We start from the raw sequence: 15,063 nt of genomic DNA, 5'->3' as shown, positions 1-15,063 counted from the left end.
GTCAGTTTGAACTTTGTTTTGCTGTTACTTTTATTTATTTGAAAGTCAGAGAGAGAGAGAGAGATAAAGACAGAGAAATCTTTCATTCATTGGTTCACTTCCCAAATGCCTGCAACAGCTGAGACTGGGTCAGGCTGAAGTCAGGTTCCCAGAAGTCAACTCAGGTCTCCCATGTGGGAGCTGTCACTGCTGCCTCCCAGGATGCTCTTTAGCAGGACACTAGAATTGGAAGTAGAGTCCAGACTTAAATCCCAGGCCTTCTCAGATGATGGCCCAAGTCCTGTGGTTCCTGCCACTTACATGAGAGACCTGGATGGTGTTCCTGGCTCCCGGTTTCAGCCTGGCCCAGCCTCTGCCTGCTGCAGTCATTTGCAGTCATTTGCGTGAGTGAACCAGGAGATGAAAGATGTCTTTCTCTCTTCCTCCCTGCTTTACTCAGACTTTCAAATAAATAAGAAAATCTTAACAACAACAGCAACCACAACAACAATAGACAACTAAAGGAAAACCAGTGCAGAATATCAGGTTCCTTTTTCTATGCTCCCAGCCCCTGAGTTCTTAGCTTCTCAAGTTTTTGGCTGCTTTGCCTGCCCAAACTATTATCAGTCTATTTGCAATCCCAGGAGATTTTCAAAAGCTCTGCTGAAGCTTGGCCATTCTCTACTTGGTCTCTCAGCTCAGTTGAGCATGAGCACTTTTCCAAAAGGAAAATGACACTTGGGATGTTGACCTCATTTGAATGAATTTTCCCCCTCCAGAGACTCAGTTCCTTGACTACCTTGGAGGTTCTCTTAAAACCTTGAAAGTCTTGCTTTCTCTTAGCTGTTTTTCAGAGTTACTAATTCTTAGTCTGGTTCTTGGTTATTTCTGATATGAGCTACTTTGTCATAGCTGAAAGCAGAAGGTTCATGAATCAATTTTCAAATTTGTTTTAATTAAAATCTCAAATTCTGTAAAACAATGACTTCCTAAATTATAAAATTTGACTTCATTTTCAAAACTGGTTTGCAGTGACTTGAAAGATTTTATAGTTTTCCTGATATCTTTTCATTTTTATTGTCTGAGGAACTTTTAGCACACCATTTGACACATGGACATTCAATAAACACTTGTTGAAAAACATAACTGAATCAGTAAACTTGCTAATTGCAGGTGTGTTTTACATGCTGTAGTAGCAACTCTGGACATGTTTACCTATCTCAGAAGTTACTCCTTAATACTAGGTCACCCAAGCAAACACGGACACAGGAAATCTCATTTTCTGAAATGAGCAGATATTTGATATTTTTAAAAAATATTTTTATGGGAAAAATCAAGTTTTGTTAGTTAACTTCATATTTAGTTTAATATTTTGTACTCTCTTGTTTTAATATATGCAGGAAAAGACATGCTTAGAATTTAAAGCTTTTTAATCCAATTGCGACATTCTTTGACAGTTAATTATTTCATGTTATTAGTAGTTGTTCATTTATATGCAATACTAGTCCATTTTTATGGGATACAGAGCAATAATATTTTAATACATATACACAGAGCTAACCAATAAAATTAGGCAACTAGCCTTTCAATTTCCTTCTTTTCTTTGTGATAGAGCCCAGCAGATCCTTCCTTCCAATTCTTTACATAGTGTATAGTTCATTACTGTGAACTATAGTTGTCCTTTGTGCTATGGAACAAAGCTGTAAGATAATGCTTCTATCTGACTATGTTTTGCTACCTGTTATTCAATCTCCCTCTATTCCCACTCCATCTACCCTTCCCAGACTCCGGTCATCCTTCTAATTCTGATCTATTTAACTGGAAATTTAAAAGTGAGAAAGCTATCAATCACTTTGGACAGCATCAGTTTACAAATTTTGAATCAGGATTGAGAATCTAGCTTGTTTGTATTTCCATAAGCCATTAGCTATTCTATGATCAATGGTTTGTCTCATGAATAATTTATTTGAACTTTCTAAAGAGATAAAGAGCACTATTTCAAAGATGTTCATAATTATCAGTGCTCCTCCAAACACTTTTTTATTGGTCACTATCTTTGAAAAACCTAATCCATGAAACTAAAGGACTGGCAGTACATACCCTTGCTCCAAATCCAGAGCCCTGGGGGGAAATGCTGCTCTGTTTCCTGGGCGTGATTCTATTTTCTAACTCAGTCACTGTATCTTATTTACTTGCCACTATCACTTCTGAGAACTTTAAGGTCTTTGTTAGTAGGTAACATATGATTTCTGTTAGTACCAAGATATATCAAGAAAGTTTTCTTTTTTTTTCCAGAGCCTTGCATATTATCTTTTTTTGAAATGGAAAAGAATAATTTACGCCTGAAATGGGATTTTGACAATAGGCCTTATATTTTCCATGGAGAGTATGTTGAGTTTCTTTGTACAAGAAATAGTTACATAGCTGAGGCATCTACTCTTGGATCTGAACTCAGAGTTCAGTGTGTCAGAGGGCATTTAAAATACCCAAGATGCATTGCGAGAGAAAGGTAAGAAGAGGTTTTCACCTATAGCTATTTCTTTTTGTCAGACTGATATTCAAGAGGTTCATTACGTTGTAAATCTCAGAAATGTTATGTTGTGGAGCTCCAACTTTATCACCATTGGAAAGGAAACAGGATCATATTTTCTTAAACCACATGTACTCCTGGAAGGATTTACTCAACAAGCTTTCTAAGTTGTCTGAAGTCAAAGGATTGTTTGCCATTTGATATGTGTGACAATCTGGAATTGGATAAATAAATCAACTTCTATGTGCAATATTTACATGTGTAGAACTTACATGTTCTGAGATAAGACTAGATTACATTTTCTCCCACTTTTCATTGTAAGTTCAAGTGTAACCAGTAAAGATTGGGCAATGCAGTTGTACAAATGTGTCTAAGTCAGAACAGAAACATTTTATTTGTTATTTAAATGTGTTAGTGTATTTTGAATTCCTCGTTTCCCAGAGGAAAAAAAAGAGTAAATAACTTAGAAATAAAATTGTTAAGAATAGTTAGTGTAATAAGTGACATTGATTTTTAAAAGGAACTAGTGGTATGACGTCCCAAGTATGGTTACTTGCTCTTATCAGTACCCAATAACAAATGATTCAAATGAAATATTGAAGGCATATAATTGTAATAAATACTTGACTGCAATTACTGTTTATTAAAAAAAAAAAACTGACACGCACTCTCTCTCTCTTTCTCTCTCTCTAAAGTTTTTGATCTTACCAACAACCATTACAGACATAAAGCAAATGGCAGAAAGAAGAATAGCTCCTAGATGTAAACCCATGGAAAATCACTTCAACATCTCATAAAAATCCCTTATAAAAGTTAATTTTTAGAAGAAATGTTAAAAATTCCATTTTCACTCTTTTGAATATTTGAAACTACATTGTTTGTGCTAAACATTTTCTTTATTTATAAATAAAGGCCAAAAATATTTCACCTCTAGTTGGGTTATTTGATGTATATAACTTAAACTTTACTGCACATCCTCCTTCTGTTAAAAATTGATCTACCCATCAAAATAGTCTCATTTCCTAATGTCCATTGACTGGACTGTATTGTTTTCAATCTATGTGCAAATTTATATTTGCATTTGCTCTTCTTCATTAATATTAGAATTCTCTGGCACTTTTGTATTTTTTTAAGATTTTTATTTATTTATTTGATAGGTAGAGTTACAGACAGTGAGAGAGAGACAGAAAGGTTTTCCTTCCATTGGTTCACTCCTCAATTGGCTGCAACGGCCAGAGCTACACCGATCCGAAGCCAGGAGCCAGGAACCTCCTCCTGGTCTCCCATGGGGTGCAGGGCCCAAGCACTTGGGCCATCCTCCACTGCCTTCCCGGGACACAGCAGAGAGCTAGACTGGAAAAGGAGCAACTGGGACTGGAACCAGTGCCCATATGGGATGCCGATGCCGCAGGTAGAGGATTCACCTAGTGCACCACGGCGTCGGCCTCCTACTTTTGTATTAATACTAAAGACCCAAACCTGTGATATGAAATTAGAGATTATATTAACAGGTTTACTTTGTTGAATGCTGAAGACACTGTTCTCCAAACTTCCTAAATGTAAAGAATGTTTTAAGTTAACCGTGTTTGCAACAAGGTAAGTAATCAAATTGCAAGGCAGTAAAGGACCCATGTCTTCATATATTATTAGAGGAATATGATTAACTAAAGGAATTACTGCAATTTTTACATTCTACACTTTCCAAGTAATATTTTTTCTAGATTAATTGCTGGAATCATACAGATTGCAAAATTGGAAATCAGTGGGTCTTGCAGCAAGCACTGAAAGATGCCAGTGTCATTGTTACCCAGGAATGTTGGAGACCGGAAACAGCAACATGGGCACTTTTCCATCTGAAGTAACAGTTGTACTCTCAGTTGTTGTTGTTCCAGTTCGTTTGTAAGTGCATGTACGGCACCATCTGGATCTCAGGATCCCTGTAGGACTGGTTGTGGGTGTCAGTGCAGCATAGTTTTCTCCCCTGGAAGCTGTCCAGTTCTCTCACTCAAGATCTTACTTTCTTATGATGATGACGTTCTTCGAACCCCCAACTCAAAATTCTCTAATGTTGTCCTGTAAAATAACTTCTGGAAGCGAAGCCACAGTTGTACCAACTCTGTGAACTCATTCACTATAAAATATGTACTGTAGAACTATCTTTGAGTCCATATTAATTATATCTTCTGTGCTTCTGTAGTCAATCTCATGAAATTAAATATCGATAGGGAAGTGTTAATTCTCTGTAATCCACTCATTAATCAATTGATTAATGAACAATCTTGAACACCTGCTATATGTGGGAGTCATATAACATGTTGGATAATACAAGATTCAGAGATGAATAGAATTAATCTCATTGTATCTAGAGAACTCATTCTACCAGCTTAGTTTAGTAGAAAAGATAAAGACACTCCTAGTTGAAACTCAAATGCCCAGTGGGTCACACATAAAGCATGCATGATGCCTGCAGCTTGTCTGGTGATATTTCTTGTGGACTGAGAGGGGAACACTCTGTCTATCCTGGGCAGCTCCTTCTTTTCTCAAGGTGAATAGCTGTCATGTGGGAATATGTATCTAGTCCTGACACATCTTCTGATTTATTAGTTACAAAATTTACTGATTTAATATGATGGGGTGGTAGAACATTCTGTGAGCAATGCACCCACTAAACTGCCAGCTTTTATGCCTGAAGTGTGAAAGAAATAAAAACTTGAAAATTGCAACAATGGAAGCGGGTCCAAAGCACAACAGAGGTGGTGATTAACTTTTATCATGTGGGTGGCAGGTGAAAGTGTAAAGGTTACAAGATTAAGACATTCTAAGTAGCGGGAATGGCAAAGGTGCTGTCAAATATTTAGCACACACCATATGCTCGGCATTATGCTAAGCGGTGGACACCACCAGTGAGTAACACACAGTGCCTGCTCTTACAGGCACTTACAGGAGAAAGATATAAAAAAATCCCAGAAGATGAATGTGCCAGTAAAGACACTATCTTGTGAGTGAACACCAGGGGACACAGCCTAGTCCTGGATGCCCAAGAAAGTGACAGATTCCCAAGATTTACACAGAGAAAGAAGATTGTTTCTGTTCCAGCAAGAACATGTGGACAGCAGCAAAGAACATGGTGTTTCTAAGAAGCTAAGAAAAATCCTGTGTGGCCTGAGTGGAAAGGAGTGGGGAAGGAGGAACAAGATAACTCTGGAGGAGAGGTAGGCCTGATGCAAAGGCCTTTGTAGTCCAAATTAAAGACCTTGAAAGTCACCAAATGCACAAAGATGCTTACACTGACTTTTACAGACACTGGTGACTGCAGTTTGGAGAGACTGATCGAAGAGGGGCAAGTGTGGCCTGGAGAAAAATGATGCAGTCATTTAGACAAGGTATGCAGTCATATACCCTGGAGGCAGCAGTGGGGATGGTGAAAGCCAGGCTGATTCACGAGACAGTTAGGATGTGAAATCACCATGCTGGCAAGTGATGAGATGTGAGATGAAAGTGAGCAGAGAGAAAAGAGCTCAGGGGGACTCCCTGGCTTTGCCTTGACTAAGCAGCCATGGAAGATGACAAGAAGAATGTGTAAGACGTGCAAATTAGCACAAACATCTGAGTTTTGGAAATGTTATTGTGACATGTCTGTGGGACGACCAGTGAAAATATTAATTAACCAATTGATTTTTCTGATCAGTCCTGTGATGAACCACCCAGGTTCCCAGCAGAAAGACAGACTTCTCTTCAGCGCTTGGGAGCTCTCCATGGTCCATCCCTTACGGGAGTCACCTCAGTAACAGAGCCTTCTCTTTCAGTTCGTAACTCCTTCCCAGCTGGCCTGTACCAATGACTGGTCTGCAGGCATTGAAAACAGGAGAAAAGGCCCCTCACTCCACCAAGAGGCAATTCTGAGGGTTGTCCCGGCTCCTGAGTTCCTGCTGGGATGTTGGCTGGGATCTCTGCTTGAAGTCCTATTGCAGCTCAGCTTCTTCCATCTTGCTTTCTTCCTTTCTCTGCCATGGGTATAAATCTGGGGGCACTCCCTAAAATCCTCTCGGATGCTTGTTTCCATCGCAATGTCTGCTTCCCTGACAACCCTCTATGTAAAAAAGTGTGGGTGTTGAGATGCTGGACTAGGTATAATTTGGAGTTATCAGTCAGTGGACATTTATCACAATTAAAGTAATAGACGAGTTTCCCAGAGTGAGGAAAGATGTAGGCCAAGTTCAGAGTTTTGAAGGCATCCAAAGCTCAATGTTTGAATATAGGCTAGGTTACAACGAAGGAAATTGGTAAGGAATGGCTGAGTTGATTGAATGGATTCCAAAAGAGACAGGGCCTAAAAATGTGGGTGGGATATCAGGGATGAGTCTGAAGGGAACAGCATCAAGCATGGGCTTGAGACTGGAGTAGGGTGAAGAATAAATGTACGTACAAAAACCAGAAACATGTATGCAGAGATTGTCAGAAGTGTGATGGTGCAAGGGCAGATGGGAATAAAGAATATCTCCTTGGACAAAAGTGGGAGAAAGCTGAACATGTTCATAGTAAGTGGGAATAGGACAATAAACAAGGACAAGTGGAAGAGGATAGGAAAATATTGCATAATAGACTCTTAAAAAGAAGAATTCTTCAAAAGGTGAGAAGAGACAGGACCAAGGGCACAGAAGGGGAACAGCCCTTGGCCAAGAAGAGGAACTGGATTTGTGGCTGGAATAAGGTCATCCACATCACAGTTCCCGTGACAGTTCCTGTGAAAGTGGAGGAGTATCTGGGCCGGGAAGTCATGGACTAAAGAGAATGAAGATGTTTGAGAAAGCCGTGGAGGGAGTAAGATGATGGCAGAAGGCAGGGACCGCTTGATAAAAAAGCATAATCCAGCAAGGGGATTCAGCCGACTGACTGCCACCGCTTCACTGAATTATCACTTCAATTAGATGTCTGAGGAACTGAGGATAGTGTTACAATGATGACCACTTTGTTTTTAAAGAGCTTTATGTTGTAGGACAATTCTCATCATGATGAATATGAAAGCAAATTTTGCTACAGGACTTGCCATCGTTGTAGCATAGGGAGGCTGAGAAGATCAAAGAATCACTAGCATGATGATCACCCTAGGGTATTCCGAAGCTTCGAAGGCACTGCCTGGTTCTGCACTGAGAAACTTTAATTTTTCAAAGGGCAGTTAAGAATTCATGGATATAAGTCCTCTTCTTCATAAAAAAGAAAGATCAAAACTCTGGAGAACATTATACATTCAAACTGAATTCAGGGATCCCAACATGCTTCCTTTGAGGAAAAAATGGAGAAAACGGGGTCTAAAAAGCCTTACCAAAACTTAGAGGTAGTTCGCCTAGTATATTTCTTCTCAGATAAAAGTAGAATTCTATTAGACAAAAATGCAAGGTTTCACTTTGCAGACATTTTAATACGCTTTTATGTACTTTCAAAATAATTTATGAGAAAATTAAAATTCAGTTCACCTATTAGCATCAAATAAATTATTCTATGGCCAGCCATATTAAAATTATATTTTAAAATAACTTATTTTCTCTCTTAAGTATAAGGGCAACTCTTTTACAGTGTAAAGCAGTTAAGCAGAACAAATGTAATAGGTTAAAAATAAACTTTTTGGGGCCAGCATTGTGGTTTAGCAGGCAGCAGACAGCTGACCCAAAAATAAGTTTTATTGTTCTCTCAGTAGCCCAGATCTACCTACTTGGTGTAATTACCTTCATAGAGAATTTTCTCTGTGTGTCTTTGCAGGTGCAAATAATCATACTTAAAAATTTATTTATATACACACATGCCTATACATGGGATACATATTATATATCATACTGTAATACAAATATTGTTTTAGCCATCATGCTGAGTGAAATAAGCCAGTCCCAAAGGGACAAATATCATATGTTCTCCCTGATTGGTGAAAACTAACTTAGCGCCAAAAAGGAAACCTGTTGAAGTGAAATGGACACTATGAGAAACAATAACTTGATCAGCCCTTGTCCTGACTGTCGAAGAACAACTTACTATTTTATTCCTTTTAGTTTTTTTTTTTTTTTGTTCTACTTAATACCGTTGGTTGAACTCTTTAATTAACACACAATTATTCCTAGGTGTTTAAATTTAACTGAAAATCCCTGTTAAATATAAGAGTGGGAATAAGAGAGGGAGGAGATGAACAGTTCGGCACATGCTCACTTGGACTTACCCCTAATTGTAGAGCTAGAAACGTGCCAGGGGATTCCAAGTCAATCTATCAAGGTGGTATGTATCAATGCCATCTCACTAGTCAAAATGATCAGTTTAAGTTCATAATTGATCATAATGATAGGATTAAGTGTCAAAGGGATCACAAAAACAAGACTAGTGTCTGCTAATACTAACTGATAGAATTAAAAAGGAGAGAACCATCCAACATGGGAAGCAGGATACACAGCAGACTCATAGAATGGCAGATGTCCTAAACAGCACTCTGGCCTCAGAATCAGCCCTTAAGGCATTCATATCTGGCTAAAAAGCCCATGAGAGTTTCGCAGGCATGGAAAGCCAAGACACTCTGGAAAAAAAAAAATGACCTAAATGAAAGATCTCTGTGAGTGAGATCCCAGCGGAAAGAACAGGCCATCAAAGAAGGAGGTACCTTTCTCTGAAGGGAGGAGAGAACTTCCACTTTGACTGTGGCCTTGTCCAAATAACATCGGAGTTGGCAAACTCAAGAGGCTTCCATAGCCTTGGCAACTAATGACAAGAGCCTCGGGTGATTACTGACATCATAAATAAGAGTGTCAATTATTAAATCAACAACAGGAGTCACTGTGCACCTACTGCCCATGTAGGATCTCTGTCCTTAATATGTTGTACTATGCAAATTAATGGTAATACTACTACCCAAACAGTACTCTATACTTTGTGTGTCTGTGTGCATGCAGTCTGTTGAAATCTTTATTTAGTATACACCAAGTTGATCTTCTGCATATAAAGATAATTGAAAATGAATCAATATAGAATGGGATGGGAGAGGGAGTGGGAGATGGTGGGATGGTTGCAGGTGGGAGGGAGGTTATGGGGGGAAAGCTGCTATAATCCAAAAGTTGTACTTTGGAAATTTATATTTATTAAATAGAAATTGAAAAAAATATTGTTTTAGCACTTACATTTTCACCTAGAATGTGATATATCTATCAACATATAAATACAAATACTTGAATAGCATTTCACAAGCTGGAGGTAACATATTTTGTTATATTATTCTTTGATTATTTTGTCTTCCTCACTTCCCTCCTTTTTACCTTCCTTCCTACTTCTTTGTACTTCCCTTCATTCCTTCCATCATATGTAATAGGTAGGAGTCAGATACAAAACTGTAGGCTGACATGGATTACTAGAATTCTAAAAATATTTAATCCATTAAGTCCTAAGTTTTCAACTCTGAATATTTCAATGATATAATACTTACCTTAAAGTTATTATAAGTGGTGCATTTATTGCTCAATAAGTCTTTATAGATATTCTATATATAGGATGATGGGGCATAATGTGTTAAAAGAACAAATATATGCACCAAGGAAGACCTCAAAATTAGGTGATGGAGGAGACAGGTAAGGAAGAAGAAGGGAGAAAGAAGGTGTGAGTTAATTTTTTATAATAGAGACAAATAGACACTTCTCAAAACATGTAAGATATTAACAGGGATGGGCATTTGTTTCAGCAGTTAAGTAATGTTTAAGAAATTTGGTTTTTAAGCCCTGGGTCTGTTGACAACTATCCTCAACTTAGTCTTTCTATTACTACTTTCAAATAAGCAATTGCTTCAAGATGAAAAAGGCCCTTCTCAAATGCTGGGATATTTCTCTGACTTTTCTTTGTGTTATAAATTTTGCCCCTATAATTTCCTAATGTCTCAGTAGTATGCTACTGTCCCCTCACATATTTTGAGGATATTTTTCAAAAATGTATAGATACTCTCTAGGGCTGGTGCTGTGGCATAGTGGGTAAAGCTGCCACTTGCAGTGATGGCATCCCATATGGGCGACAGTTTGAGTCCCAGCTGCTCCACTTCCAGTCCAGCTCTCTGCTATGGCCTGGGAGAGCAGTGGAAGATGGTTCAAGTCCTTAGGCCTTACACCTGTGTGAGAGATCCAGAAGAAGCTCCTGGCTCCTGGTTTTGGGGACAGCTCAGATCTGGCCATTGTGGCCATTTGGGGAGTGAACCAGTGGATGGAAGACTTTCTCTCTCTCTCTGACTCTCTGTCTCTCTGTCTCTCTCTCTCCCTGCCTTTGCCTCTCTGTAACTCTTCCTTTCAAATAAATATATCTTTAAAAAAAAGTATGACCTCAACAAAACGGTCAAACCAAAGTGAACGAATCTGCTACTGAAGGAAACACTCCCATTCCGATGACTTCAAAAGATGTTGACTTGAAATGAAGAATTGTCATGATGTCAGTAACTTCACTTGACTTGCTTTAATGAAAGTATAGATGGGTTTGTATAGCTGGATAAATAGATTAATACAACAAATAGGCTAAAGGCTAATTGATAAATTTAGGTGTTTCAGCAATTGTTGAATAGAGATGTTTATTCAAGCATTTGTTCACATTCTTGTCATTAAAAATAGCTACTGGTGCAATGCAGGATGAGAATTTCATGAAAGGAGCCTCTATTATCTTGCTGCTCTTTAGAATTCAATATGAATATACTATGGGAACTTGTCCTGTTCAAATGTAACAGCACACAGGTTTTATTTATTTTTTTTATAGACTGAAGGTAAAAAACATCATGGCACAACTCAAACTCTTCTTTCATTATTGAGGCTCAATCTTAGCTTCAGAAATGTTTTGTCAGCAATTTTATATGCCTTTCCTTTTTTTTTTTCAAAAGATTTATTTACTTTATTTGAAAGTCAGAGTTACACAGAGAGAAGAGAGGCAGAGAGAGAGGTCTTCCATCCGATGGTTCTCTCCCTTATTGGCTGCAATGGCTAGAAATCCTCCGATGTGAAGCCAGGAGCCAGGAGCTTCTTCTGGGTCTCCCACGTGGGTGCAGGGGCCCAAGGACTTGGGCCATCTTCTACTGCTTTCCCAGTCCATAGCAAAGAGCTGGATCAGAAGTGGAGCAGCTGGGTCTCGAACTGGTGCCCATATGGGATGCCGGCGCTTCAGGCCAGGGTGTTAACCCACAGCACCACAGCACCGGCCCCAAGTCTTTCTTTTTTTTAATACTATATCTTAATTTTACACAGCTACACTGTTCATTAACAGATCTGTGGTGCAATATGAAATTTGCAATCTTGACCTGTTAGACCTTCTTGTCAAAAAACTTTGTAGCACAATTCAATATAATGATCAAGGTCCTGAGGTTGCTTTGAAGTGAAGCTTCGCCCCCTTTTCCACATTGGTTTCCTACGAAGTGAAAGGGTACAGTGGAAATGGGCACACCGTTGACACCTGATAACCCTGCAAGCTCTGCCCTCAAACTTAACAGCTGCAGCCCTTGACCTTTTAGGGTTATTAGAAGCAGAAAAGCCAGAGCAACACAAGCGCAGATAATAAAAACAACTCTTTCGAACCTGGTTCATCCTTTGCATTCCAACACCTGCCTGGTTTTCCTTGTCAGAGTGTGTTACAGGACGTGACTTCTGAATAAAGTCCCTTTAAGTTCCTTCCAAGACAATTGCTCCCTCCTTTGTCGTGACTCCTTTTCTTTCTGAGTTTCCTTCTTCCTTTCTTTAATTTCCCCCAGGTGTGAGTAAGTCATGGATCCATGAAATAAATATCAAAGCTTCCAAGTAGTCTCTTTGAAGCCGTATTAGACTTGGGAGAGAGGGAAGTGAAATGCCACCCACCCTCCAGGAGAAAGGTGCTTGCAGTACACACGGCACTGAGCACTATCACTAAAGAAATGTTTTCTAGAATTTCCACACTTGCTCCTTTTGTTTTTCCTAACTTCATTCTCATCTACAAGGGGAACAATAAGCTAAGAAGAGCAAACCTTATCAACAAACCTTGAGCTGTTGCTCAAACATCTAGATCATGTGCCCCCAAGTAACTTGAGAAAGTCAGAAACACATTCTAAGAAAATGGGAGGGAAAAATCCAAGTTTAAAATACTTTTACATCTTGTACTCAGAAAAAACATTTTATGCATATTTCACTCTTCTGACACTTTTAGGTGATATTTCTCTTCAGGATTTCCCTTTCAGAACTGAGAAGCATAAATAAAACTGCTATGTCCTCTTTCCGAGACAGGTCAGCTGCCTCAATAGATAGCAAGTATGAGTCACAATTCTTAAATTATTCAACCTCAGATAGGTTTCTTCTAAATTCTTTTTTTTATTTGACAGGCAGAGCTAGACAATGAGAGAGGGAGAGAGAGAGAGAGAGAGAGAGAGAGAGAGAGAGAAAGGTTTTCCTTCCATTGGTTCACCCCCAAAATGGCCGCTATGGCCGGCGTGCTGTGCCGATCCGAAGCCAGGAGCCAGGTGCTTCCTTTTGGTCTCCCATGCAGGTGCAGGGCCCAAGCACTTGGGCCATCCTCAACTGCCCTCCCGGGCCACAGCAAAGAGCTGGCCTGGAAGAGGAGCAACCGGGACTAGAACCCGGTGCCCATATGGGATGCTGGCGCCGCAGGCGGAGGATTAGCCAAGTGAGCCAAGGTGCCGACCCCTAAATTCTTTTTTTAAAGATTTATTTATTTATTTGAAAGTCAGAGTTACACAGAGGGAGAGGGAGACGGAGAGGGAGAGGGAGAAGGATAGAGAAAAAGGTCTTCCATCTGCTGGTTTACTTCCCAATTGGTCACAATGGCCGGAGCTGAGCTGATCTGAAGCCCAGAGCCAGGAGCTTCTTCCGGGTCTCCCATGTAGGTACAGGGGCCCAAGGACTTGGGCCATCTTCTACTGCTTTCCCAGGCCATCGCAGAGAGCTGATTGGAAGGGAGCAGCTGGGTCTTGAACTGGTGCCCATATGGGATGCTGGCACTGCAGACAGCGGCTTTACCTGCTATGCCACAGTGCTGGCCCCCCTTCTAAATTCTTATACTAAGCCTTCTTTTTTAAATATTATTTTTGATTTTTAATTTCTATTATGTCTTTCTCTTGATTTTTAAGTGTTGAGAAAGTTTTTGGTAGTGGCTTTATCAAGACATAATTTATATAACTTACAATTCACACATTTGAAGTGCTCAATGAATTTTAGTATAATCACGGAGCTGTACAATGATCTCCACAATCAGTTTTAAAGATCTCCTATTTATTTGTTTACTTAGTTATGTACTTACTTACTTATTTCAGAAAGAGAGACAGAGAGAGAGCTCCCATCTGCTGAATCACTCCCCAGATGCCCTCAACTGTCATGGCCTGGCCAGATCAAAGCCAAGAGCCAAGAACTCGGTCTAAGTCTCCCACGCAAGTGGCAAGAACCCAAGTACTTAATTCATCACCCGTCACTTGACAGGGTGTGCATCAATAGAAAGCTGGAATCAGGCACAGACCCAGAACTCGAAGTCAGGCACCCCAAGCAGCATCTTAACTGCTTTGCCACTGCCCGTCCTTAATAATCACCTTTTTCATATGAGCCCTTTATCCCTTTACTAGAATCACCACACTACAATTGTTTACCTTTCAAAGTCTCCCACTGGTTGGAGATGATCTATTTAACTCTTTAAGCAATAGTCAACATGTGCAGGGCAGCTATGCTTACATTAGAGGACTTGAAGAGTCATCACACTGGATGAGTGCTTGCTACAATCACGAAACATGACAGTTTTTGCACGTACATAGTGGTAATGACATGGAGACAGAGACTACCACGACTTCCCTAGGTCCTGTGAAATAAAGTTGAGTCAGAAAACTTCAGAGTTATGTTAAAACTTTCAGGCAGATAGAAGAGGTTAGGAAAGGAATTGCTGCTAAGGACAATGCTCTTTCTGTAGATCCTGATAAACAAGAGAGCCGTTTTGTGATTTCCCTGGCTATAGGGTGACTCTCCAAGTGAGCGAGGCACCGATCTCTCAGCTCATACATTTCTGAACTTCTGAAAACCCAGAGTCCTAGATGAAAATGAGTTGACACTTAAAAGAATAAAGGCCATGACAATACAAGTGTCCACACAGGGGACATTTAAACATGCATTTATGACGACGGTCAAAATAGTTTCAGTGAAATTGTGGTTTTCTCACTCACATATGGGATACTCAAATTTCCCTTCCTGACAGATTGCCTGAAATGATGGTGACAGTCTCTTTGCTTTATGTGCCAATTTACACTCAAATTCAACAATGGCTCCTGTTTTTGCATAAAGTTTTTTGTTGTTTGTCCACTTTAATTGTATGTTATTTCTGTTCATATTTTCTTCTGATATTACACATGCATCTGGAAGAAGCAATAGTAAAATAAAATAAGTAACTAATAATAGTTCCTTCCTTTTTTATAAAATAGTGAAATTGCATTTAAGGACATGATGAAATAGTGAAAGAATATTAACAGCCTCTATTTGCTGAGTCACACCAAGTCCTGCTCTCAGCCCATGTATGTGTTGTCTATGTATATCCTGCATTACTTG

At 39.4% G+C, this 15,063-nt stretch overlaps 2 protein-coding genes across 2 annotated transcripts in view; one reads left to right on the top strand and one right to left on the bottom strand.

Annotated features, from left to right (window-relative positions):
- Positions 1–3,436, top strand: part of F13B (coagulation factor XIII B chain) — a 29,732-nt gene extending 26,296 nt beyond the window's left edge. The window contains exons 11-12 of the mRNA XM_008268712.5: positions 2,275–2,488; positions 3,205–3,436. Of these exons, the coding sequence (XP_008266934.1) occupies positions 2,275–2,488; positions 3,205–3,211 (221 nt within the window). The 3' untranslated portion in view covers positions 3,212–3,436. The remainder of the gene's footprint in view (positions 1–2,274; positions 2,489–3,204) is intronic.
- An 11,180-nt stretch (positions 3,437–14,616) lies between these two features.
- The window catches only part of LOC149122478 (complement factor H-related protein 5-like), a 29,418-nt gene continuing 28,971 nt past the window's right edge, over positions 14,617–15,063 (bottom strand). Inside the window, exon 12 of the mRNA XM_008268719.5 lies at positions 14,617–14,873. Coding sequence (XP_008266941.1) covers positions 14,677–14,873 — 197 coding nt within the window. The 3' untranslated portion in view covers positions 14,617–14,676. The remainder of the gene's footprint in view (positions 14,874–15,063) is intronic.

Source organism: Oryctolagus cuniculus, chromosome 13 (genome assembly GCF_051225735.1).
Source record: "Oryctolagus cuniculus isolate XC-2025 breed Fujian yellow rabbit chromosome 13, ASM5122573v1, whole genome shotgun sequence".
Classification (NCBI taxonomy): Eukaryota; Metazoa; Chordata; class Mammalia; order Lagomorpha; family Leporidae; genus Oryctolagus; species Oryctolagus cuniculus.
This window is presented reverse-complemented; position numbering and strand designations above follow the sequence as displayed.